This window comes from Rhinoraja longicauda, unplaced genomic scaffold (assembly GCF_053455715.1).
Source record: "Rhinoraja longicauda isolate Sanriku21f unplaced genomic scaffold, sRhiLon1.1 Scf000049, whole genome shotgun sequence".
Taxonomy (NCBI): Eukaryota; Metazoa; Chordata; class Chondrichthyes; order Rajiformes; family Arhynchobatidae; genus Rhinoraja; species Rhinoraja longicauda.
In genome coordinates, this window is record NW_027601267.1 from 859468 (window position 1) to 884703 (window position 25236).

General features: G+C 51.0%; 1 protein-coding gene across 1 annotated transcript in view; it reads left to right on the forward strand.

Moving 5' to 3' along the window:
* Positions 1–5885, forward strand: part of LOC144612500 (integrator complex subunit 6-like) — a 78856-nt gene extending 72971 nt beyond the window's left edge. The window contains exons 14-18 of the mRNA XM_078432078.1: positions 337–911; positions 1168–1490; positions 1607–1781; positions 4392–4483; positions 5153–5885. Coding sequence (XP_078288204.1) covers positions 337–911; positions 1168–1490; positions 1607–1781; positions 4392–4483; positions 5153–5252 — 1265 coding nt within the window. The 3' untranslated portion in view covers positions 5253–5885. The remainder of the gene's footprint in view (positions 1–336; positions 912–1167; positions 1491–1606; positions 1782–4391; positions 4484–5152) is intronic.
* Positions 5886–25236: the final 19351 nt, after the last annotated feature.

The window sequence follows — 25236 nt, forward strand, 5'->3', positions numbered from 1 at the left end:
CCAAATAAAGACCTTTACTAAACCTGCCTGGCGTCCAGCTTTTTCACTGGCCTCTGCCAGGCCACTACATTGGTGACCCCGACGTTCATCACGCGTCGTGATGAACCGACTGCAACAATGCGCAACCCGGTCATGCCGACCTCGATGCCGTCGCGCTCAAACTTCCGACCAGCAGGCAGAGGCACAGTTTGCAGTGCGAGGCGTGACGGTGGACGAGACTAAGTACTTCTATGTCGTCGGCGCTCTGGACCAGGAGACTGCAAGGCGAGTAAAACCCTTCCTGCACGCCCCCCCGGCAGCTAACAAATATGCGGGTCTCAAGGCCCTGCTTATCAGGAGGTTCGGCCTCAGCGAGGTCCGAGCGGGCAGCTGGAGTTTTGGGCACGGAGGGCCTTGGGGACCGATGGCCGTCGGCGCTCCTGGAGGACATGCTCGCCCATATGGACGACCACGAGCCCTGTATTTTGTTTAAACATGGTTACCATCGGCAGCTCCAGCCGACTTCCGCTTGCTGCTCGCCGGTGAATCCGTTCACCGATACGCAGGCGCTGGGCGAGCGCGCCGACCACTTTGGATGGCCCGTCGGGAACGCTGGCCGTCTTTTCCACGCGTCGGGAGGCGCACAGCAAGCCGGGGCCTCTGTCGACCGCGTCTCAGGCCGACCTCCGCGGCAAAATCCGTCCGCCATGGGGCACCCCGGCGCAGGCACGTCGTCCTCGCACGGCCCTGCCGGCAGTTTCTTCAGACGCCAGCAGAGGTCGCTGGTGGTCAGCCCAGTCAGCACCACCTCCCATACCGCTGGAGGCCACCGGAGGTCGCTGGTGGGCATCCCAGTCGGCACCGTCGGTGGGGATCTGCAGCCAATCAATGTCGCCCACCTTGTGCCTTTCAGGGAAACGCAGGGGCCGGCCGTCAGTGATCCCTTCGGCGGCCGGGCCAGATCCATCGCGTGTTCGCTCGGGATTGCCGCACCGGGGGTCGGTTCCTTGTTGGCACTGGAGCGGAGGTGAGTGTCCTTTCCACCGCCGATATCCGTGCGGGCAAAAGTGGCCCCCTCCTCACTGCGGCGAACGGGAGCCCCGTCATCACTTACGGGGTCCGCAAGCTCGCCCTTAACTTCGGCATAGCTGTTTTTCCTGGGGGTTTGTCATCGCCGACGTTTCCCAGCCGCTGCTGGGCGCCGACTTCCTGCGAGCGCATTCAATGCTCCTGGATGTCAGGCGGCAGCGCTTGGTGCACTCCAGCACGCTGGGGCCGGTCTCCCTCAACGTCGGACCCTGTCGTCAATGGATGCGACTTACGCGCGCATCCTGGCGGATTTCCCGGACATTCTTGAAACCCACTTCCGCTCCTCCGCTCCCAAACACGGGGTGCAGCATCACATCCCCACCACCGGGCCAACCGTGCACAGCCCGAGCGCAGGCGTCGCGCTCCAGACAAGCTCCGTCTAGCTTGGGAGGAGTTCCCGCCGGATGGAGTCAATGGGCATCGTGCGCCTCTCCGATAGCCCGTGAGCGTCACCACTCCACTTGGTCCATATGGCGGACGGGGGCTGGCGCCCATGTGGGGACTACTGTCGCTTGAATGATGCGACCGTCGCCGATAGGTATCCGGTCCCGCACATCCAGGACTTTAATGCCCATCTGGCCGGAGCATCGCTGTTCTCCATGGTGGACCTTGTGCGCGGGTACAATCAAATTCCGGTCCACCCTGACGACATCCCCAAGACAGCCATCATTACACCGTTTGGACTGTTCGAATTTTATGAGGATGCCGTTCGGGTTGAAGAACGCCGCACAGGCCTTCCAAAGGCTTATGGACTGTGTGTGCCATGGCCTAGACTTTGTTTTCGTGTACTTGGACGACGTACTCGTGGCCAGCCGCTCGAGGCAGGAGCACTGCGCCCACCTCCGCCAGCTGTGTCAGCGCCTCAGTCAGTACGGGTTGGCCGTCAACACGTCCAAGTTCGAGGTGCTCCACAGGCTTTCTCATCCTTCCATTCAGGGGACGGTGGCCCTTGTAGCCTCCCGCTTCATGTGGCACGGGCTGCGTAAGCAGGTTGCACACTGGGCACGCATCTGCATCCCGTGCCAGACCGCAAAGATCCAGCGACACGTGCGTGCGTCTCTGTAGGAGTTCGGTGTTCCTAGGCAGCGGTTCGACAACATTCATGTGGATGTCGTGGGGCCGCTGCCGGGGCATGACCCACCTCTTCACCGTGGTCGATCGGTTCACGAGGTGGCCGGAAGCCATTCCGCTGGCGGACACCTCGACGGCCACCTGCGCTCGGGCCTTGGCGGCGCACTGGATCGCCCGGTTCTGCGGGGCCGATCAATGTCCATGTGTGCCGGCTTCAGCCGTGCAATTGAAACAGTCTCACTGCAACCCCTCATGTCCAGGACGAATGTGGCCGAGCCGTGTTGCAGGATTGCAGGACCCAGAAGGGGCCCTCGTACGGCCGCTGGAAAGGTGTCCGATGAGGGCCCCTGCGCAGGAAAACAAACTGGCAGTTCTCCAGAGCAGGAGGGATGTGTGGATGGAAGGTCCATGACGTGACGTGGGCACAGGTGCCAGCCTGCCCACCGTCTGCCGGAGACGTTGCAGGGCGTCTGAGGGCTGCTCCACTTGACCCTGTGCCGCTGGGATGAACTCCCCACCAACTCGGCTGGGTAGGAGGGTGGGGTGGGGTGGGGAGGTGCCAAGAGTGGGGGTGGGGAGGAGGGAAGATTGGGGTGTGGGGGAGAGTGGGGTGCGGGCAGGGAGAGTGGGGGTGGGGGGAAGGGGAGTGAGGGGATGGGGAGGGGGAAGGGGGGTGGAGGCAGGGCTGGGGGAATGGGGTGGGGGCAGGGGAGGTGCAAGTGGGGGTGTGTTGGGGGGATGGAGTGGGTCAGTTGGGGGAGGAGTGGGGATAAGGGATTGAGTGGGGGTTGAGGGTGCTACACCAATACAAGAGAGGCTTTGGGTCCAGGGCTCCTCAGTCACACCCTCTCCCCTTCCCTGTCCCCCCTCTACGAGGAATGGGCCCAACTTGGTCTAGTATATAAACATAGCACAAAAAGTAAGGAAATTTGTGTTTGGTAGATTATTTCTTTGTTGTAACAATGCTTCTTGGCAATAAATCTTATACCGTTGGAAAGCCTGTTTCCCTTTTAAATGGTGCCACATTTGTAAGGAACATGCATTTGTGGGATGAGCAGCAGAGCTGAGTATATGAAAAATTTGCCAAATCTTCTCTGCCAATGCCAAACAGCTTATTCTGCCATTGACTCTTGTTCGGTGTTGTTTGGTGGATTGGATGATTGAAGTCTGAAGAAACAAGACATGTCTTCCCTCCTCCCCAACCCCCACTCTCCCCCACCCCCACAAGACATGTCGGAGGATTATGTGCTGTATGCGACGGCTGATGGGGTGGAAGGTGAGAACAAGGGGGACTCTATCCCTGTTGCGACTGGGGGGAAGGGGAGCAAGAGCGGAGCTGTGGGATATTGAGGAGACCCTCGTGAGGGCCTCATCTATGATGGAAGAGGGGAAAACCTGCTCCCTAAAGAATGAGGACATCACCGATGTCCTGATATGGAACACCTCATCTTGGGCGCAGATGCGGCGTAGACGGAAGATTGGGAATATGGGATAGTCGTTACAGGAAGCTGGGTGGGAAGAAGTGTAGTCAAGATAGCTGTGGGAGTCAGTGGGTTTTAATAGATGTCAGTTGATGACTGTCTCCGGTAATGGAGACGGCGAGATCAAGAAAAGGTAGGGAGATGTCGGAGGTGGTCCAAGTGAATTTGAGTGCAGGATGGCAATTAGTAGTAAAATTAATGAAGTCAGTGAGTTCTGCATGGGTGCAGGAGGTGGCACCGATGCAGTCGTCAATGTAGCGGAGGTAGAGTTCGGGGATAGGGCTAGTGTATGCCTGGAACAGGGATAGTTGGACATACCCTACAAAGAGACAGGCATAGCTGGGGCCCATGCGAGTGCCCATAGTTGCGCCTTGGATTGCGAGGAAGTGGGAGGAGTCGAAGGAGAAGTTATTCAGGGTGAGGGTCAGCTCTGCTAGGCGGAGTAGAAGGAAATTGGCTGGTTCTGTCGGTCGAGGAAAAATGGAGGGCTTTTAAGATCTTCCTGGTGGGGAAGTGAGGTGTTGAGTAACTGAACATCCATAGTAAAGATGAGTTAGTGGGGGCCTGGAAAACGGAAGTCATTGAAGAGACGAAGGGCGTGTGAGGTATCTTGGACATAAGTTGGGAGAGATTGGACCAGCGGGGTTAGGATGGAGTCTAGGACCAGGGGCGGATAGGATGGAGTCGAGGTGGTCAGACACATCCATGGAGAAAGAAATCTGAGTTAACACTTCAGCTCGATGAACCTTCATGAAAATTGTTTTATTTCAGATTCTTCAGGATTTCTATGGGTCTAGTGGGCAGGATGAATTCAGAGAACACATGGTTGAGAAAGCCCATAAATTGGAGAAATATGGTAGCGGGTAGTTGGATGCTCAGGTTTGGTTAATGGGCTAGGTAATGGCACTATCAAATGCCTTCTGAGAATTCAGATATGTAACACCTACTTACAAATGCTAATGCTGAATAAGGCCGAATAAGAATAAAGGGGAGGCCATTTACAACTGAGGTGAGAAGAAACTTTTTCACCTAGAGAGTTGGGAATTTGTGGAATTCTCTGCCACAGAAGGCAGTGGAAGCCAATTCACTGGAGGAATTTAAAAGAGTTAAATAGAGCTCTTGGAGCTAGTGGAATCAAGGGATATGGGGAGAAGGCAGGCACAGGTTACTGATTGTAGATGATCACAATGAATGGTGGTGCTGGCTCGAAGGGCCAAATGGCCCCCTCCTGCACCTATTTTCTATGTTTCTAAGGCCCTCTGGGAAACTGGCAGAACATAACTTCATAAGTTATCTCTGATAATCAGTTATCTCTAACCTAAACGTCTCTCCAGATATCTCTCTCCACTGATATGCCTGACCCACTGGGTATTTCCAACATACTGTATTCTGCTTTTAATTTAGATGATATTGCAGCAGATAATTTTGCATAATTGGGTGTGAGGTTTTGTTTAATACTTTTTGACATTTAGCTATGTTAAACATAATATAAAACATACAGAGGTAAATTTTGCTTTTATTTTATTCCCTAGGTTTAAAAGACGCGTATTAATCCAGCAACTAGAAAGAGTACTGGAAGATGTTACTTCAAGATCTCTGGCAGGACAGATAAACCACATCAACAATAGTTAGCCGAACAGCAGGGCTGAAGACAATTTGCTACCCTGTCATACTGAATGGTCCTGTCTGATCCTGGCACCCCACTGGGGAGTGGGCGTGTGGAACAGTCCCTTGACTGGTTGAAGAGCTTTGCCAATACTGGGAGTGGTTGCTTTTGGAGATGGATGTGGTGAGCGTGAATGATAACAGTAAGAAATTCTGCTGTAATCTTTCAGCTACCTTTGTTCACCCTGTCATTCAAGCTGACCCCGAGGCTTGTCTTTCCCATAGTTCAGATATGGTGCCTCCTTTAACACTTGATCCATGCACTGGTGGATAGGGAAAACAATGTTTTTTTTAATTAAAAAAAAAACGAAAGTGAAATATTTGGAGGAAACCAACTACCTCAGACTTGCTCTACCATTTTGTAGATAGTTGACATGTGGCCAATTCCTCAGCCCCTGAGGAAGGCACTGCCTGCGGCCAGGACTCTACGCTGTGGAAGCCCTGAGGTGGATACATTGATTGACCTTTTTTATTGTTCATATAAGAGAAATTATTTTTGGATTACATTGTTACAGATTAAAACACCAAATTGTCATATTTTAAAGTGTGAAATAACTTTTGTAACTTATCTATTGAAAATAAATACAGTTTATCATGGAATTTTGTACTTAGATGTGAAAATATGTATCTAAATCATTTTCGGGTGGCACTTTCTACAGTTGTAGGACACCCATTTTAATCTAATTAATAACAACTTTCAGTTATTGTGGAATTATCTTTATTTTTTGAAAACCCTTTCACAGCAAAAAAAGTTGCTTCCCTCTTTAAATGTTAAGTTGTGAATGCTTGAAGTTTAGTAAGTCTGGGTGTGTACTTCTATAAGATGTGTAGATAATATCTCTTTAAAACATATTGTAGCACATTTTGCTGAACGCATGAACTTGTGATATTCACATCCTTGCTCGACGTGTAAACATTTTCTGTGGCTCATAATTTCAAACAAATTTTGGTTAAAATATTTTGGACAAATTAATTTTAATTGTATTTTGTAAGAGATATAATTTGAACGAACAAATCTTTATACATGGTTAGATTTGTATTTTCTATTTGGAATCACCAAGATAGCTCCAACCACTGCACTCCTCAAAATCACCAACGACCTTTTCCTCTCCTCTGACGCTGGCAACCTAAACATTCTCGTACTACTCGACCTCAGCGCCGCCTTTGACACCATCAACCACTCCATCCTCCTCACCCGACTTGAAACCACCTTTAACATCACCGGCACTGCCCTCTCCTGGATCAAATCATACCTCTCCGACAGGCACCAGTTCATCTCCATTAATAACTGCAAATCCCCCACCGCTCCCCTCCCCCAAGGTGTCCCCCAAGGTTCAGTTCTCGGCCCCTTCCTCTTCATCCTGTACCTGTTTCCCCTTGGTCAATTAATCCGCCGTCATGGTCTCCAATTCCACTGCTTCGCCGATGATATCCAGCTCCTCATCTCCACCAAGTCAATCTCCACCGCTACACACTCTATCCTGACAAACTGCATCACTGAAATCAAATCTTGGCTTCAAATCAATTTCCTCAAACTAAACACTGACAAATCCGAAATCGTCATCATCGGACTAAAAACGCACACCAAATCCACCCGCAACTTCACCCTCAACATCGACGGTTTCTCAGTATCCACCTCCCCTCACATCCGGAATCTTGGCATCATTTTTGATCAAACCCTCTCCTTTGACAAACATACTAAACACATCACCAAGACAGCCTTCTTCCACCTCAAAAACATCGCCCGTCTCCGTCCATCCCTCTCCTCCACAGCTGCAGAAACCCTCATCCACGCCTTCATCACCTCCCGTCTGGACTACTGTAACAGCCTCCTCTATGGTTCACCCTCTAAAATCATCAATAAACTCCAATATATCCAGAACTCCGCTGCCCGTCTACTCACCCACTCCCCGACCCGTGACATATAACATATAACAACTACAGCATGGAAACAGGCCTGTCCGGCCCTACCAGTCCACGCCGACCATTCTCCCTGACCTAGTCTCATCTACCTGCACTCAGACCATAACCCTCCAATCCCCTCCTATCCATATACCTATCCAATTTACTCTTAAATTATAAAATCGAGCCAGCCTCCACCACTTCCACCGGAAGCCCATTCCATACAGCCACAACCCTCTGAGTAAAGAAGTTCCCCCTCATGTTACCCCTAAACCTTTGTCCCTCAATTCTGAAGCTATGTCCCCTTGTTGGAATCTTCCCCACTCTCAAAGGGAAAAGCCTACCCACGTCAACTCTGTCCGTCCCTCTCAAAATTTTAAAAACCTCTATCAAGTCCCCCCTCAACCTTCTACGCTCCAAAGAATAAAGACCCAACCTGTTCAACCTCTCTCTGTAGCCTAAGTGCTGAAACCCAGGCAACATTCTAGTAAATCTCCTCTGTACCCTCTCCATTTTGTCGACATCCTTCCTATAATTTGGCGACCAGAACTGCACACCATACTCCAGATTTGGCCTCACCAATGCCCTGTACAATTTCAACATTACATCCCAACTTCTATACTCGATGCTCTGATTTATAAAGGCAAGCATACCAAACGCCTTCTTCACCACCCTATCCACATGAGATTCCACCTTCAGGGAACAATGCACAGTTATTCCCAGATCCCTCTGTTCCACTGCATTCCTCAATTCCCTACCATTTACCCTGTACGTCCTATTTTGATTTGTCCTACCAAAATGCAGCACCTCACACTTATCAGCATTAAACTCCATCTGCCATCTTTCAGCCCACCCTTCCAAAAGGCCCAAGTCTCTCTGTAGACTTTGAAAATCTACCTCACTATCAACTACTCCACCTATCTTAGTATCATCTGCATATTTACTAATCCAATTTGCCACACCATATCACCCCCGTCCTCTACAAGCTCCACTGGCTCCCCATCCCCCAGAGACTCCAGTACAAAATCCTCCTCATGACCTACAAAGCCCTCCATAACCTGGCTCCATCCTACCTGACTGACCTCCTCCACAGACACACTCCCACCCGCACCCTCCGCTCTGCTGCTGCTAACCTCCTGTCCCCCCCCCATCCGGACCAAACTCAGATCCTGGGGGGATAGGGCTTTCTCCATCGCTGCTCCCACCCTCTGGAACTCACTACCCCAAACCGTCAGAGACTCCTCCTCACTCACCACATTTAAAACATCACTGAAGTCTCACTTGTTCAACACCGCCTTCAATCATTGACCGTCGCTCCACCTTATTCATCCTTTTCTGTTCGTTTATTTATTTATCTTTATGTTAGATCTAATATGTAAAGCGTCTTTGGGTTTCTAGAAAAGCGCTATATAAATGTAATGCATTATTATTATTATTATTATAGAGTACAAATGGAAGTTCTTAATGGAAGTAGGTGCAGATTTAGCCCCTCAAGTCTAGTCCACCATTCGATTCATGGCTTTCTCTCTCAACCCCATTCTCCTGCCTTCCCCCCGTAACCTTTGACACCCTTACTAATCAAGAACCTATCAATAAAAATACTGCTTTAAAAATACCCAGCCTTCTGTGGCAATAAATTCTACAGATTCACCAGCCTCTGGCTTAAGAAATTCTCCCTCATCTCCTTTCTAAAGGTTAGTCCTTTTATTCTGAGGCTGTGCCCTCTGGTCCTAGTCTTTCCCACTAGTGGAAACATTCTCTCCACATCCACCCTATCCATGTATTTCATTATGCAATGTTTTAATGAGATCCCTCTCATTCTTCTGATCTCCAACGACTACAGGCCCAGAGCTATCAAACACTCATCATATGTTAATGCAATTCCCAGGATCATTCTCCATGCAAGTATCTTCCCTCTGGTACCAAGGGCTCGCATCATCTGTTACAGCCTCACATGCAGCACGTTATCAAAGGCCTTCTCAAAATCCAAGTAAACAACACCCACTGACTCTCCTTTATCTGTCCTGCTATTTACTTCCTCAGAATTCCTACAGATTTGTCAGGCAAGATCTCCTCTTCACAAAACCATGCTGACTTTGGCCTATTTTATCATGTGCTTCTAAGTACCAGGAAATGGACTCTCAAATCTTACTACTAGTGAAGTCAAGCTAACCGGCCTATAGTTTCCCATCTTGCCTCACTCCCTTCTTAAACAGCAGAATAGCATTTCCAATTTTCTAGTCCTCAGGGACCACTCCTGACTCTCGTGATTCTTGAAAGATCGCTACTAATGCCTCCAAAATCTCTACAGCTACCTCTTTTAGGCTGTTATCCATCTGATGCAGGTGACTTATCCACTGTCCGATTTTTCAACTTCCTCTTGGAACTCTTGCTCGAACTTATTATTCAGACCATCGCTGCTGTACCGTGTACAAATTTGGGGATCGTTTGCTTTGATGGTTCTGAGGTGATCGACAATGGATAGTGAGGATGTTTCCCTTGGGAAAAACGTAGAATTCTAAAGTGTGGTTTCAGGATAAACATCACCAATTTGAGATAAACATGAGGAGGAACTTCTGCCAAAAGGTTGTGAATTTTTCAATAATATTCAGAGCTGTGGAGTTTGAAGCATCAAGACTGAGATTTTACTACTGGGGAATTGAAGGCCATGGGATTTGGGCAAGGTCCATCCAGGGCTGCAGGGATTTTATGGATTAATAAGGCAGGTTGAAAGGTTACATAGAAAATAGGTGTAGGAAGGTGTAGGTGCCAGCACTGCCATTCATTGGGATCATGGCTGATTCATCCACAATCAGTAACCTGTGCCCAACTTCTCCCCATATCCCTTGATTCCGCGAAGCCCTAGAGCTTTATCTAATTCTTAAATTTATCCAGTGATTTGGCCTCGACTGCCCTCTGTGGCAGAGAATTCCACAAATTCACAACTCTGGGTGAAAAAGTTCCTTCTCACCTCAGTTTTAAATGGCCTCCCCTTTATTCTAAGACTGTGGCCCCTGGTTCTGGACTCGCCCAACATTGGGAACATTTTTCCTGCATCTAGTTTGTCCAGTCCTTTTATAATTGTATATGTCTCTATAAGATCCCCTCTCATCCTTCTAAACTTCAGTGAATACAAGCCTAATCTTTTCAATCTTTCCTCATATGACAGTCCCGCCATCCCAGGGATCAATCTCGTGAACCTACACTGCACTGTCTCAATTACAAGGATGTCTTTCCTCAAATTAGGAGACAAAAACTGTACACAATACTCCAGATGTCGACTGCAGAAGAACCTCTTTATTCCTATACTGAAATCCTCTCGTTACGAAGGCCACCATGCCATTAGCTTTCTTCACTGCCTGCTGTACCTGCACACCAACTTTCAGGGACCAGTGTACAAGGACACCCTGGTCTCGCTGCACTTCCACCATACCTAACCTGACACCATTGAGATAATAATCTGTCTCCTTGTTTTTGCCGCCAAAGTGAATAGCCTCACATTTATCTATATTATACTGCATTTGCCATGCATCTGGCCCACTCACTCAACCTGTCCAGATCACCCTGCAACCTCCTAACATCCTCTTCGCAGTTCACACTGCCACCCAGCTTTGTGTCATCAGCAAACCTGTTAATGTTACTTCTAATTCCTTCATCCAAATCATTAATGTATATGGTAAACAGTTGCGGCCCCAACACCGAGCCTTGCGGCACTCCACTCGCCACTGCCTGCCATGCTGAAAAGGACCTGTTTACTCCTACTCTTTGCTTCCTGTCTGCCAACCAATTCTCTATATCAACACCCTACCCCCAATACCATGTGCTCTAATTTTGCTCACCAATCTCCCGTGCGGGACCTTATCAAAGGTTTTCTGAAAGTCTAGATACACTACATCCACTGGCTCCCCTTCATTCATTTTACTTGTCACATCCTCAAAAAATTCCAGAAGATTAGTCAAGCATGATTTCCCTTTCATAAATCCATGCTGACTTGGACTTATCCTTCTACTGCTATCCAAATGCGCCGTTATTTACCTCTTTGATAATTGACTCCAGCATTTTCCCCACCACCGATGTCAGGCTAACTGGTCTGTAATTCCCCGTTTTCTCTCTCGCTCCTTTCTTGAAAAGTGGGATAACATTAGCTATCCTCCAATCCACAGGAACTGATCCTGAATCTATTGAACATTGGAAAATGATCACCAATGCGTCCACTATTTCTAGAGCCACCTCCCTGAGGACCCTGGGATGCAGACCATCAGGCCCTGTGGATTTATTAACCTTCAGTCCCATCAGTCTACCCAATACTATTTCTCGCCTAATCTACCCTCCTAGATCCTCTGTCCTTTAGTACATCTGGGAGATTGTGTCTTCCTTAGTGAAGACAGATCCGAAGTACCTGTCCAACTCTTCTGCCATTTCCTTGTTACCCATAATAATTTCACCTGTGTCTGCCTTCAAAGGACCTACATTTGACTTTGCTACTCTTTTTCTCTTAACATATCTAAAGAAGCTTTTATTGTCCTTTATATTCTTGGCCAGCTTCCCCTCGTACTTCATCTTTTCAGCCCGTATTGCCCGTTTTGTTACCTTCTGTTGTCCTATGAAAGTTTCCCAATCCTCTGGCTTCCGGCTACTGTTTGCTATGTTATACATCTTTTCTTTTAGTTTTATTCCATCCCTAACTTCCATTGTCAGCCGCGGTTGCCTCCTACTCCCCTTAGAATCTTGTAAGAAAATAACTGCAGATGCTGGTACAAATCGAAGGTATTTATTTCACAAAATGCTGGAGTAACTCAGCAGGTCAGGCAGCATCTCAGGAGAGAAGGAATGGGTGACGTTTTGGGTCGAGACCCTTCTTCAGACTGATCTTTAGAATCTTTCTTCCTCTTTGGAATGAAATGTTCCGGCGTCTTCCGGATCATGCCCAGAAATTGCTGTTCCACCGACATTCCTGCTAGGATCCCTTTCCAGTCGACCTTGGCCAGCTCCTCTCTCATGCCTTCATAAGTCCCATTTGTTCAACTGCAACTCTGACACTTCCGATTTAACCTTCTCCCTCTCAAATTGCAGATTAAAACTAATATTATTATCACTACCTCCAAGTGGTTCCTTTACCTTGAGTTCTCTTATCAAATCTGGTTCATTGGACAACACTAAATCCAGAATTGCCTTTCCTCTGGTAGGCTTCCTCTGGTAGCCTCCATCTCGGAGGCACTCTACATACTCCCTTTCTTGGGATCCAGAACCAAACTGATTTTCCTAGTCTCCCTGCATATTGAAATCCCCCATCACCACAGTGGCATTACCTTTGTTACATGCCAGTTTTAACTGCTGCTGCAACTTACATCCTACATCCGGGCTACTATTTGGGGGTCTGTAGATAACTCCAATTAGTGTCTTCTTACCTTTACAATTCCTCAACTCTATCCACAGTGACTCTACCTTGTCAGTCCTTATGTCACCCCTCGCAAGGGACTGAATTTCATCCCTCACCAACAGAGATACCCCACCGCCTCTGCCCACCTGCCAGTCCTTTCTATAGGATGTATAACCCTGAATATTAAGTTCCCAGGCCCGATCCTCCTGCAGCCACGTCTCTGTAATCCCCACAATGTCATATCTACCAACCTCTAACTGAGCCTCAAACTCATCTACTTTACTTCTTATACTTCGCGCATTCATATACAATACTTTTAATTCCTTACTCATCTCACCTTTCATTTCGATTCCAACTCACCTGGAAGAGAGTTGGCCATAGTCTCCTATCCCTTTGTGAGCTTTCTTTCCCGTTAATTCTGGGGTAATTAACTATCCCTTTACTCTCTTTCCCTTTAACTCCATCCTTGACTATCCCATTTGACCCCCCCCCCCCTATTTAGTTTAAAACCACCCGTGTAGCAGTGGCAAACCTGCCTGCCAGAATGCTGGTCCCCCACCTGTTAAGGTGCAATCTGTCCCGTTTGTACAATTCCCCCTTACCCCAAAACAGATCCCATTGGTCTAAGAATCTAAATCCCTGCTCCCTGCACCAGCCCCTCAGGCACACATTCAGGTCGTGTATCTCCCTGTTCCTGCTCTCGCCAGCACGAGGAACTGGAAGCAAACCGGAGATAACCACCCTGGAGGTCCTGCTTTTCAGCAATTTTCCGAGCTCTCTAAAGTCACGCTGCAGAATATCCATCCCCTTCTTTCCGACATCGTTTGTGCCGACATGCACCACCACTTCTGGCTGTTCACCTTCGCCCTTGAGGATTTTCTGCACTCTGTCCGTGACATCCTGGATCCTGGCAGCAGGGAGGCAGCACACCATCCTTGAATCCCGTCTGTTGCCGCAGAAACCCCTGTCTATACCTCTCACAATGGAGTCTCCTACTCCCACGGCGTTGTCTGACGTCGGCCTCTTTGGTTTTGGCTCAACAACACGTTTTGCTTTGCAAACCAGTGTGCCGCTCAGTGTGGCAACGTCTTCTTCCCTGACAACTTCCAAGTGGGTGAACCTGTTCTCAAGGGGTACAACACCTGGGGTCCCTTGCACTCCAAGTTTCCTTCCCTTTCTCACTGTCAACCACCTTCTCTCTTCCAGTACCTTCGGTGTAACAATCTCACTGTAGGACTCGTCCAGGAACGACTACGTTTCTGGGACGGACCTGAGATCATCCACTTGCTTCTCCAGTTCCCCAGGTCCTTCAGGAGCTGAACCTGGATACACTTCTACTATTAGTTACTTGAACTATTTCTATATCAAATAAAGAAGATCTGCTGGAGGAACTGAACAAAGGGTGGTGGCAGATGCGAGCAACAGGGAAGGGGATGAGCAATACGGGGATGGAATCTGGAGGAAGTAATTTCTGTGATGGGCAGATAGAATAAATGATGGGCGGGATAAATGCGAGATGAGGCTGGGGTAATGAGAGGAGAGGGTATGAGAAGACTTTGGAAGATAGAAAGGGACAGAGTGGGTGCAGGTTCTCTGAAACTGGGGAATTTAGTGTTCGTGATGTGGGGTGCAGACTTCCTAGGTGAAACACAAGGTTCCCCCAGCAGCCCTCCGTTTGCTGCACATCTCCAGCATTTGCTGTCTCTGTATCATATTTCTTATCTGATTTCTTAGATTATGCTTTTTGCTATGAATCAAAATCATTTAGTAAGTCCAGAGAAGCTGGGGAAAATCTTTGCTCAAATTTATGCTCAGGTTTTCTTTCTTGCCCCACAAACTGTTCAGTTTGTTGCATTGGGAGCTAGCATATGCACTCTTGGTTCATATTTTGTCATAACATTCAGCTACACTCTGGAATGAATCATATGTAGATTGGACTGTAGAAGCAACCAAGTTTCTTTGGTGAGGACATTCATGAACCAGATATTTTTACAGTAATCTGGTAGTTTCCCAGTCAGCATTACTCTGGCTAGTTTTTCTAAATGTTATAATGTACTTATGGTTTGAATTTGCTGTGGTGGCATTTGAGAAGTTGTGTCCAGATCTCTAGTCCTGCCTTGGGATATCAGTCCAGGAACAGCCCCTGCCTTCTCTGCTGTTTTTGCATGATGAATGATAAAAGGACAGCGTCAAGGTTTTGAGAGCAAAGGAACATGAATGTGATGAGAAATGTTACAGTACGTTTCTCAACTTGTCAATTTTGCCTGGTCCTTGGTCTTGAAGACCGACCCTATTGGTCCCTGTTTAGTCACTTTTTGTTGTTCCAGATTACTAAGATTAAGATTTGAGAAAGGGTTGTTCTTTCATGTTGAAAATTTAATTCTTCATGAGAGCACTGAACAATTTTCCAAATGCCTCTCAGTTAAGGGATGTATATTGTTGTAGCAAGTACCACACTGAAGCAAGAGCAATCCATTAGTTGGTATCCACAGTGATCTCTGGGTTAGCCAGGCTAAGGGCAAGCACATAAACATGGAGAATGCAAAAGAGTGAAAATAAGTGGCGCAATTCTTATTTATTAGTTACATCCGCAGCATTTTACAACTCCGAATGGTTTAACAGAATGGTTCAGAAAATACAGCAAATAGTTGCCATCGTGGACAGTAGGGATGTCCAAGGTCTCTTCCTAATTGTTTAATTTCCCACTACCATCAGTGGATGATTGTGTAAGTGTTGGTTTGTTATTATCACATGTACCGACATAGTGACAAACTGTCTTTGTCGGCTCTCTAGTCAAATAATACTATGCCTGAGTACCACCAAGTCATACACAGGTTGAACAGGTCTGAGTGAGTCCTCTGGGGTCTGGGCGCACGGAGATGTGACATTCACCGCTGGCTTGGACACTGAGTGTTTGCTGTATTTGACGACTTGTTTAAGTACAGTTTTCCTCAGCTGACCAAGGGCCAGATGAATTTTGTCATTGATACCTACTTTCAATACTTTTTGGCCAGAGATGCTGATAGACCACAAAGTTGTTCCAGCACTTTGTGTCTTTCCACTGCCCCCTTGTGGCCAGGGCGCTCGGTGCTGCCCCCTTGTGGCCGGGGCGCTCAGTACTGCGGCCCTTGTGGCTGGTGCGCTCGGTGCTGCCCCCTTGTGGCCGGTGTGCTCGGTGTTGCCCCTTGTGGACGGGGTGCTCAGTGCTGCCCCTTGTGGACGGGGTGCTCAGTGCTGCCCCTTGTGGCCGGGGCGCTCAGTACTGCGCCCTTGTAGCTGGTGCGCTCAGTGCTACCCCCTTGTGGCTGGGGCGCTCGGTGCTCCCTTGTGGCTGGGGCGCTCGGTGCTGCCCCCTTGTTGGCGGGGCATTCAGTGCAGCCCCCTTGTGGCCAGTGCACTTGGTGCTGCCCCTTGAGGGCTGGGGTGCTCGGTGCTGCCCCCTTATGGCCTGGGTGCTCAGTGCTGCCCGCATGTGGCTGGGGTGCTCAATGCTCCCCCCCCCCCTGCCCTTTGGCTGGGGCGCTCAGGATGGCATTAAGGTGAGGGATAAAGTTTAAAGGAGAGGTGCAGGGCAAATATTTTAGAGGGATTGGGCGCCTGGAGCATGCAGCTGGGGGCGGTAGTGGAAGCAGATGCGATAATGGCATTTAAGAGGCTTTTGCATAGGCACATGGATATGCAGGGAATTGATGGGTAAGGATTATGTGCAGGCACTTAAGAGTTGATCGTGGCATAGGTCATAGGTGGATATGGGTGAGGGAGGAATGTGAGGTATAGGGGCAGATGCTGCATGTAGTAGCAGGGGGAAGTGACTGGGGAGGGGTGGTTTGGGGGGAAGGGATGAGTGAACTAAGGAGTGGCGGTGGAAGCAGTCTTTGCCGAAGGTGGAAAGGGGTGGGTATGGGAAGATGTGACTGGTGGTGGAATCATGTTGAAGGAGATGGAAATGTCAGAGGAGTATGTGTTAGATGTGGGGGTTTCTGGGGTAATGAGGACCAGGGAAACTTTATCGTTGTTCTAAAGTGCCCTCCATAATGTTTGGGACAAAGACCCATCAGTTATTTATTTGCCTCTGCACTCCACAATTTGAGATTTGTAATAGAAAAAATCACATGTGGTTAAAGTGCACGTTGTCAGATAGACACGGGCCGAACATCGAAAATGTGTCTAGATTTTAACTTTCGTGACCCATCTCTACTATCTACTTGAAATTTGGCACAGATTTAGATTAAAAATTAGTGAGAAGGAGGAATTCATAACTCGTCAGTGCAAAACGTTGCACACTAATTAATTAAACTAATTAGAAAAGGTCTCAGAACCCTCTTGTGCTCAATAATAGGTAGCCGTATATTACTCTGAGGAGCTGGATTCCCATAGATACATGACGAGATTTAGACGAAGGAAATGAAATGTAGTGTATGTTAACTAGAGTTAGTGCATTGTGAGAGTTTCAATACTCCCAGAAGGCCCCCCCCCCCCCCACAAAGAAGTCTTCAAATGTTCTTTTACATTTCTTGATGAGTTCTTAAAGGTAGTAGCCTTCATTTGCAAATCCTCGCAATGTCCATAAAATTTAATCTGTAGATGACATTTGGCAGTAATATATTATCTGTGAAATTTTAGATCACACCAAGTTTGGAAATGAGAATTGAATATACTCATCTTTGAATTTATTTTCTTTGAGTTCTTAAGGCACCTTCCAGTTGCCTTGAGAGGTAAACCCTTTATTTTTAATGTAAACTAGACAAAGTGGGCCCGTTGGGCCCATTCCCCACTCCCCCATTCTCTCCTCCCCCATCCCCACTCTTACTCTCCCCACACTCTCCCCTTTGGCCCGTCCTCTTAGGGTTTCCATTGTATCCGGGAGGGGGGGAGGGAGTGAAGGGGGGAGGGAGGGAGAGGGAGGTTTGGGGGAGGGAGGTGTGGAGTGATCGAGGGGGAGGGAGTGGTGGAGGGAGGGATGTGTTGAGGATGGAGGGGGGGAGGGAGGGGGGAGGGTGATGAGAGAAAGGGGCGTGGCTGTGTTCTGCTGCTGCGGCTCACCGGCAGTCTCTCCGTTTTTTTTTTTGTGTTTTTTTTGTCATTGTCGTTCTTAAATGTACGTTTTGTTTTATTTTTAATTCTGTGTATGTGGGGGGTGGGGGGGTTGGGGGAAACCTTTTTTTCAATCTCCTCCTCAACGGAGATGCGACCTTTACCGTGTCGTATCTCCGTTCGCGCTACGGCCTAACATCGTGGAGTCGGCGGCCTCCAGCTGGGATCGACCTCGAAGACTCCGGTCGCAGGGCCTGGACTTACCATCTCGGAGGCTTCGGCCGTGGGCCCTGCAGACCGCAACATCGGGAGTTCGCAGGTCCCTGGCTGGCGACCGGCTTTTGGGAGCTCCAGCCGTAGCAGCTTCGACCGCCCCGAAGCGCGAGGTATGATCAACCCGCCCGCAGGCCCTTCATCGCCCTGCGTGGCCCGGCCGCAGCACTTTACATCGCCCGGGGGAGGGAGGGGGACCTCCCCTTTTCCCAGTACCCCTCTTTCCCCCCACCACCAAGTCCCCTCCGCACGACCCCTGTTGTCCCACTCCCCAGTCCCCATTCTCAGACCCCCCCATTTTCTCTCCCCCAGACATACTGTTAGCATCATTGTTACAAGGGCGAGCTCTTGTCACATGGGCATTTTGACGTCACACGCTGAAGGCCATGGAAAAAACGGCTGGAATCTTTTTTTTTACTAAAACCTCCGTAACTTAAAAAATACACGACCGAATCAAATAAAAAAAATCATTTTCCAGCAGCGTTCAGCGTGGTGATTAAGGCGGTGCAAAAATCGTGTCGCTACGGTTCAGCGTTTTTACCGAAATCGGCCGAAATAACTGAGAAAAAAAGTTTTGACTTTTAAACCTCTGTAACTTAAAAGATACACGACCAAATTAAATAAAAATATCATTTTCGGCAAGCGTCCAACGGTGTGATTAAGGCGGTGCAAAAATTGTGGCGCTGCGGTTTACCGTTTTGCCGTAATCAGCCGAAATCAGCCGAAATCAGTGATAAAAAGATAGGTACATATATACAAGATCTGAGTTTTAATAGTATACTAGACCAAGTGGGCCCGTTGGGCCCGTCCTCGTAGGGTTTCCATTGTAACCGGGAGGCGGGGGGGGAGGGAGGGGGGAGGGGGACCACCTGTTTTCCCAGTACCCCTCTTTCCCCGTTGTGGGATGGGAGGGGGGAGGGGAGGGAGGGGAGGGAGGGGAGGGGGGAAGGGGGGAAGGAAGGGGGGGAGGGAGGAGGACCTCCCCTTTTCCCAGTACTCCTCTTTCCCCGTTGTGCCCGTCCTTGTAGGGTTTCCATTGTAACCGGGAGGCGGGGAGGGAGGGGGGAGGGAGGGAGGAGTGGAGGGAGGAGGGGAGGGAGGAGGGGAGGGGGAGGGAGGGGGGAGGGGAGGTGGAGTAGAGTGGGGAAAGGGGGAGGGAGAGGGGAGGGAAGGGGGTAGGGGTGGAGGGGGGAGGGGGACCACCTGTTTTCCCAGTACCCCTCTTTCCCCGTTTTGCCCGTCCTCGTAGGGTTTCCATTGTAACCTGTAGGCTGGGAGGGAGGGGGGAGGGAGGGAGGAGGGAGGTGTGGAGGGAGGAGAGGAGGGAAAGGGGGGGAGGGGAGGGGGAAAGGGGGGGAAGGGGGGGAAGGGGGAGGTGGAGGGATGGGGGAAGGGGGGAGGATGGGGGAACTCCCCTTTTCCCAGTACCCCTCTTTCCCCGTTGGGCCCGTCCTCGTAGGGTTTCCATTGTAACCGGGAGGAGGGGAGGGAGGGAAGGGGGAGGGAGGGAGGTGTGGAGGGAGGAGGGGAGGTACCACGTAAAGACCCAACCAATCGGGCGCTAACAGGGAGGGTGAAACCCAATGAAAAAAACCGCGTTTTTACTTTAAAATAAACAGCGTTCTTTGTTGAAAAGGAAATAAACTTATCTATAGAGCAGCAGCTTTTTTAAAATAAATAAAATCAAACTTAATGAAAATCACATTCCTCATTTTAAATAAATGTCTTTGTTATAAATGAAATCAAACAGCGGGAGAGGCGACGGCGACTACACTTCCGCTTCGGGGAGAGGAGGGGGGGAGGGAGGGAGAGGAGGAGGGGGGGAGGAGGAGGGGGGAGAGGAGAGGGGGAGAGGAGAGGGGGAGAGGAGAGGGGGGAGAGGAGAGGGGGGAGAGGAGAGGGGGAGGGGAGAGGGGGGAGGGGAGAGGGGGGAGTGGAGAGAGGGGAGAGGAGAGAGGGGAGGGGAGAGGAGAGGGGGGAGAGGAGAGGGGAGAGGGGGGAGGGGGGAGAGGAGAGGGGGGAGAGGAGGGGAGAGGGGGGAGAGGAGGGGAGAGGGGGGAGAGGAGAGGGGTGAGAGGAGAGGGGGAGAGGAGAGAGGGAGAGGAGAGGGGGAAGGGGAGAGGGGAGAGGGGGGAGAGGAGAGGGGGGAGAGGAGAGGGGGAAGAGGAGAGGGGGACGAGGAGAGGGGAGAGAGGAGAGGAGAGGGGGGGAGAGAGGAGAGGGGTCTATTTTACTTTAAAATAAACAGCATTCTTTGTTGAAAAAGAAATTAAACTTATCTATAGAGCAGCAGCTTATGTCTTTGTTATAAATGAAATTAAACTTATGTGAAATAAATGTTCTTTTGTTAAAAAAGAAAGTAAACTTATCTATGAAATCTCTGTCTTTTATCTTTTTTTTAAAAATAAAATTAAATGCAATGGAAATCTCGTACCGTTTAAAATAAATGTAATTTTTCTGTTGGAAATGATAAGAAACTTATCTATAAATATTCTTTCTGTATTTCAATTAAACTGCCCTCCTGAGCGATGCTGGAGCCTGTCCTCAACCAGCAGCAGCACGGTGGACTGTTGGTTACGGCAGTTGGTGTCAGTTCAAATCAACTGCTCCACCCACATCGAGTGTAAGGTTGGAGCCAATCACTGCGCCCCACGTAGAGACCCAGCCAATCGGGCGCTAACAGGGAGGGTGGAGCCAATCACTGCACCCCACGTAGAGACCCAGCCAATCGGGTGCTAACAGGGATGGTGGAGCCAATCACTGTACCCCACGTAAAGACCCAACCAATCGGGCGCTAACAGGGAGGGTGAAACCCAATGAAAAAAACCGCGTTTTTACTTTAAAATAAACAGCGCTCTTTGTTGAAAAGGAAATAAACTTATCTATAGAGCAGCAGCTTTTTTAAAATAAATAAAATCAAACTTAATGAAAATCACATTCCTCATTTTAAATAAATGTCTTTGTTATAAATGAAATCAAACAGCGGGAGAGGCGACGGCGACTACACTTCCGCTTCGGGGAGAGGAGGAGGGGGAGAGGAGGGGGGGGAGAGGGGGAGGGGGGGAGAGGAGGGGGGGAGGGGGGGAGGGGGGGAGGGGGGGGAGGGGGGGGAGGGGGGGAGGGGGAAGGGGGGGAGGGGGGGAGGAGGGAGGAGGGAGGGGGAGAGGAGGGAGGGGGAGAGGAGGAGGGGGGGAGAGGAGGAGGGGGGAGAGGAGGGGGGAGAGGAGGGGGGAGAGGAGGGGGGAGAGGAGGGGGGAGAGGAGAGGGGGGAGAGGAGAGGGGGGGAGGGGAGAGGAGAGGGGAGAGGAAAGAGTGGAGGGGGAGAGGAGAGGGGGGAGAGGAGAGGAGAGGGGGGGGAGAGAGGAGAGGAGAGGGGGGGAGAGAGGAGAGGTGTCTATTTTACTTTAAAATAAACAGCATTCTTTGTTGAAAAAGAAATTAATCTTATCTATAGAGCAGAAGCGGGAGAGGCGACGGCGACTACACTTCCCGGCGGTCAGCGCTGCGGGGAAGGGAGGGAGGGAGGGATGAGGTAGGGAGGAGAGGAGAGTGGGGAGGGAGGGAGGGGGGAGAGGGGAGGAGAGGGGGAGGGAGGGTGTAAGGGAGGGGGGAAGGGGGGGGAAGGGAGGGGAAAGGGAGGGGGGGAGGGAGGGGGAGGGGGGAGGGAAGGGGGAGAGGAGAGGGGGGGAGAGGAGAGGGGGGGAGAGGAGAGGGGGGAGAGGAGAGGGGGGGAGAGGAGAGGGGGGGAGAGGAGAGGGGGGGAGAGGAGAGGGGGGGAGAGGAGAGGGGGGGAGAGGAGGGGGGGAGAGGAGGGGGGGAGGAAGGGGGCAGAGGTGGGGGGAAGGGGAGGGAGAGGGGAGGGGAGGGGGGAGGGGGTGGGAGGGAGGGGGAGGGGGGAGGGGGACCTCCCCTTTTCCCAGTACCCCTCTTTCCCCGTTGGGCCCGTCCTCGTAGGGTTTCCATTGTAACCGGGAGGAGGGGAGGGAGGGAAGGGGGAGGGAGGGAGGAGGGAGGTGTGGAGGGAGGAGGGGAGGGGGAGGGAGGGGAGGGGGGAAGGGGGGGAGGGGGGAGTGAGGGGGTAGGGGTGAGGGGGAGGGAGGGGGAGGGAGGGGGGAGGGAGGGGGAGAGGGGAGGGGGGTTAGGGGGGGAGGGGGGAAGGGGGAGGGATGGGAGGGGGAAGGGGGGAGGGAGGGGGCTCTCCCCTTTTCCCAGTACCACTCTTTCCCCGTTGGGCCCGTCCTCGTAGGGATTCCATTGTAACCGGGAGGAGGGGAGGGAGGGAAGGGGAAGGGAGGGAGGAGGGAGGAGGGGAGGGAGGGGGGAAGGGGAGGGCGGAAAGGGGGGGGAGGGGGAAAGGGGGGAGGGGGGAAGGGGGAGGGAGAGGGGAAGGGGGGGAGGGGGAGGGAGGGTGGAGGTAGGGGAGGGGGAGGGAGGGCGGAGGGAGGAGGGGAGGGAGGGGGGAAGGGGAGGGCGGAAAGGGGGGGAGGGGGGAAAGGGGGGGAGGGGGGAAGGGGGGAGGGGGGAGGGAGAGGGGAAGGGGGAGGGGGAGGTAGGGGAGGGGGAGGGAGGGAGGAGGGAGGGGGGGAGGGAGGGGGGAAGGGGAGGGCGGAAAGGGGGGGAGGGGGAAAGGGGGGAGGGGGGAGGGAGAGGGGAAGGGGGAGGGGGAGGGAGGGGGGAGGTAGGGGAGGGGGAGGGGGGAAGGGGGAAGGGAGGGGCACAGGGGCATTGTGACGTCACACGCTGAATACCACGGGGGGGGGGGGGAAGGGGGGTCTGCTCGAGTTCATCTCACAGGGGCATTGTGACATCACAATGAAGAATAAATCCGCAGCGCAGCGCCCCCCTTCTGTCAAAACTTCGATAAATCAGGGGGGGCAGCACTTTTAAACCTCTGTAACTTAAAAAATATGCGTCCGAATTAAATAAAAATATCATTTTCCAGCAGCGAACCGCATGCTGATTAAGGCGGTTCAAAAATCGTGGCGCTACGGTTCACCGTTTTGCCGGAATTGCCTTCAGCCGACATCAGTGGAATATATATACAAACATCGCTTCAAGATCTGAGTTTTACTAGACAAAGTGGGCCCGTTGGGCCCATTCCCCACTCCCCCATTCTCTCCTCCCCCATCCCCACTCTTACTCTCCCCACACTCTCCCCTTTGGCCCGTCCTCTTAGGGTTTCCATTGTATCCGGGAGGGGGGGGGAGGGAGTGAAGGGGGGAGGGAGGGAGAGGGAGGTTTGTGGGAGGGAGGTGTGGAGTGATCGAGGGGGAGGGAGTGGTGGAGGGAGGGATGTGTTGAGGATGGAGGGGGGAGGGAGGGTGGGAGGGTGATGAGAGATGGGGTGGTATTTGTGGAGGGAGGGAGGGGGGGGGGGAGAGAGGGGAGGAGGGAGGGAGGGGGGAGAGGGGTGGGATATGGACCTCCCCTTTTCCCAGTACCCCTCTTTCCCCCACCACCAAGTCCCCTCCGCACGACCCCTGTTGTCCCACTCCCCAGTCCCCATTCTCAGACCCCCCCCCCAATTTTCTCTCCCCCAGACACACTCTTAGCATCAGTTAAAGGCCCGGGGGGGTGGGTGCGGGGGATCTGATCAGTGAAAGGTCCGGGTGGGGGGGGGGTGCGGGAGATCGCATCATTGAAAGGCCCGGGGGGGGGGATAGCGGGGAGATGTTCTCCCGGGTGTGGGAGAGAGGAGAGAAGCAAGGGGAGAGAGGAGAGTTGAGCCGGTGATCGCGGGCTTGCGCCGCTAACGGCGTCCATTTTTTTGGTGCGAGTGAGGAGATGCCGCGCATGCGTGCTGAGTACAGAGTGAGGAGATTCCGCGCATGCGTACTGAGCACAGCTGAAACCGCAGCGCCCCCCTTCTGTCAAAACTTCGATAAATGAGGGGGGGCAGCACTTTTAGACCTCTGTAACTTAAAAAATATGCGTCCGAATTAAATAAAAATATCATTTTCCAGCAGCGAACCGCATGCTGATTAAGGCGGTTCAAAAATCGTGGCGCTACGGTTCACCGTTTTGCCGGAATTGCCGTATTCAGCCGACATCAGTGGAATATATATACAAACATACAAGATCTGAGTTTGGGCCCGTCCTCGTAGGGTTTCCATTGTAACCGGGAGGGGAGTGGGGGGTAGGAAAGGGGGAGGATTGGGGGAGGGAAGGGGGAGGGAGGAGGGGAGGGGGAAGGAGGGGTGAGGGGAGGGGGAAGGGGGGGGAGGGGGGAGGGAGAGGGGAGGGAGGGGGTTAGGGGGGAGGGAGGGGGGAGAGAGGGGGGATGGGAGGGGTACAAAAACCGTGTCGCTACGGTTCACCGTTTTGCCGCAATTGCCGTATTCAGCCGACATCAGTGAAATATATATACATACAAGATCTGAGTTTTAGTAGTATACTAGAACAAGTGTGCCCGTTCAAAGCGGGCCCGTTGGGCCCGTCCCCACACCCCCCATTCTCTCCTCCCCCAGCCCCACTCTTACTCTCCAAGTGTGCCCGTTGGGCCCGTCCTCCTGATCTGTGTATGTCAAGTGACCACTATAACCTTTTTTTTTTTTTCCTAATCAGATGTGCAGCGCTTTGGTCAACATGGGTTGTTTTAAAATGTGCTATACAAATATAATTGACTTGACTTGACTTGACTTGACTTGCAATAACAAAACAATCAGTGCTTTTCTGGAAACCTTTCGAAACAATGTAGCCGTCACAAGCTGAAAACTAAATCCTTTTCTGGAAACTTTTCGAAACAATGTAGCCGTCACAATCCTCAAGCTGAAAACTAAATCTGCACCGCAGCGCCCCGTGAAAAAGGGGTGGGGGGCAGCGCTTTAAAACCTCTGTAACTTAAAAACACGCGACCAAATTAAATGAAAATATCACGGCCGAGCGAGCGCGAGATTGGCGATTGAGGCGGTGCGAAAACCGTCGTGCTAGGGTCCGCCGTTTTGCTGCAATCGCTGTTACGAATATATCAGGCCAAACCATAAAAAAATATATACACAAGATCTGAGTTTTAGTATTATACTAGAACAAGTGTGCCCGTTCAAAGCGGGCCCGTTGGGCCCGTCCCCACACCCCCCATTCTCTCCTCCCCGAGCCCCACTCTTACTCTCCAAGTGTGCCCGTTGGGCCCGTCCTCCTGATCTGTGTATGTCAAGTGACCACTATAACCTTCTTTTTTTTTTTTTTTCCTAATCAGATGTGCAGCACTTTGGTCAACATGGGTTGTTTTTAAATGTGCTATACACATAATTGACTTGACTTGACTTGACTTGCAATAACAAAACAATCAGTGCTTTTCTGGAAACTTTTCGAAACAATGTAGCCGTCACAAGCTGAAAACTAAATCCTTTTCTGGAAACTTTT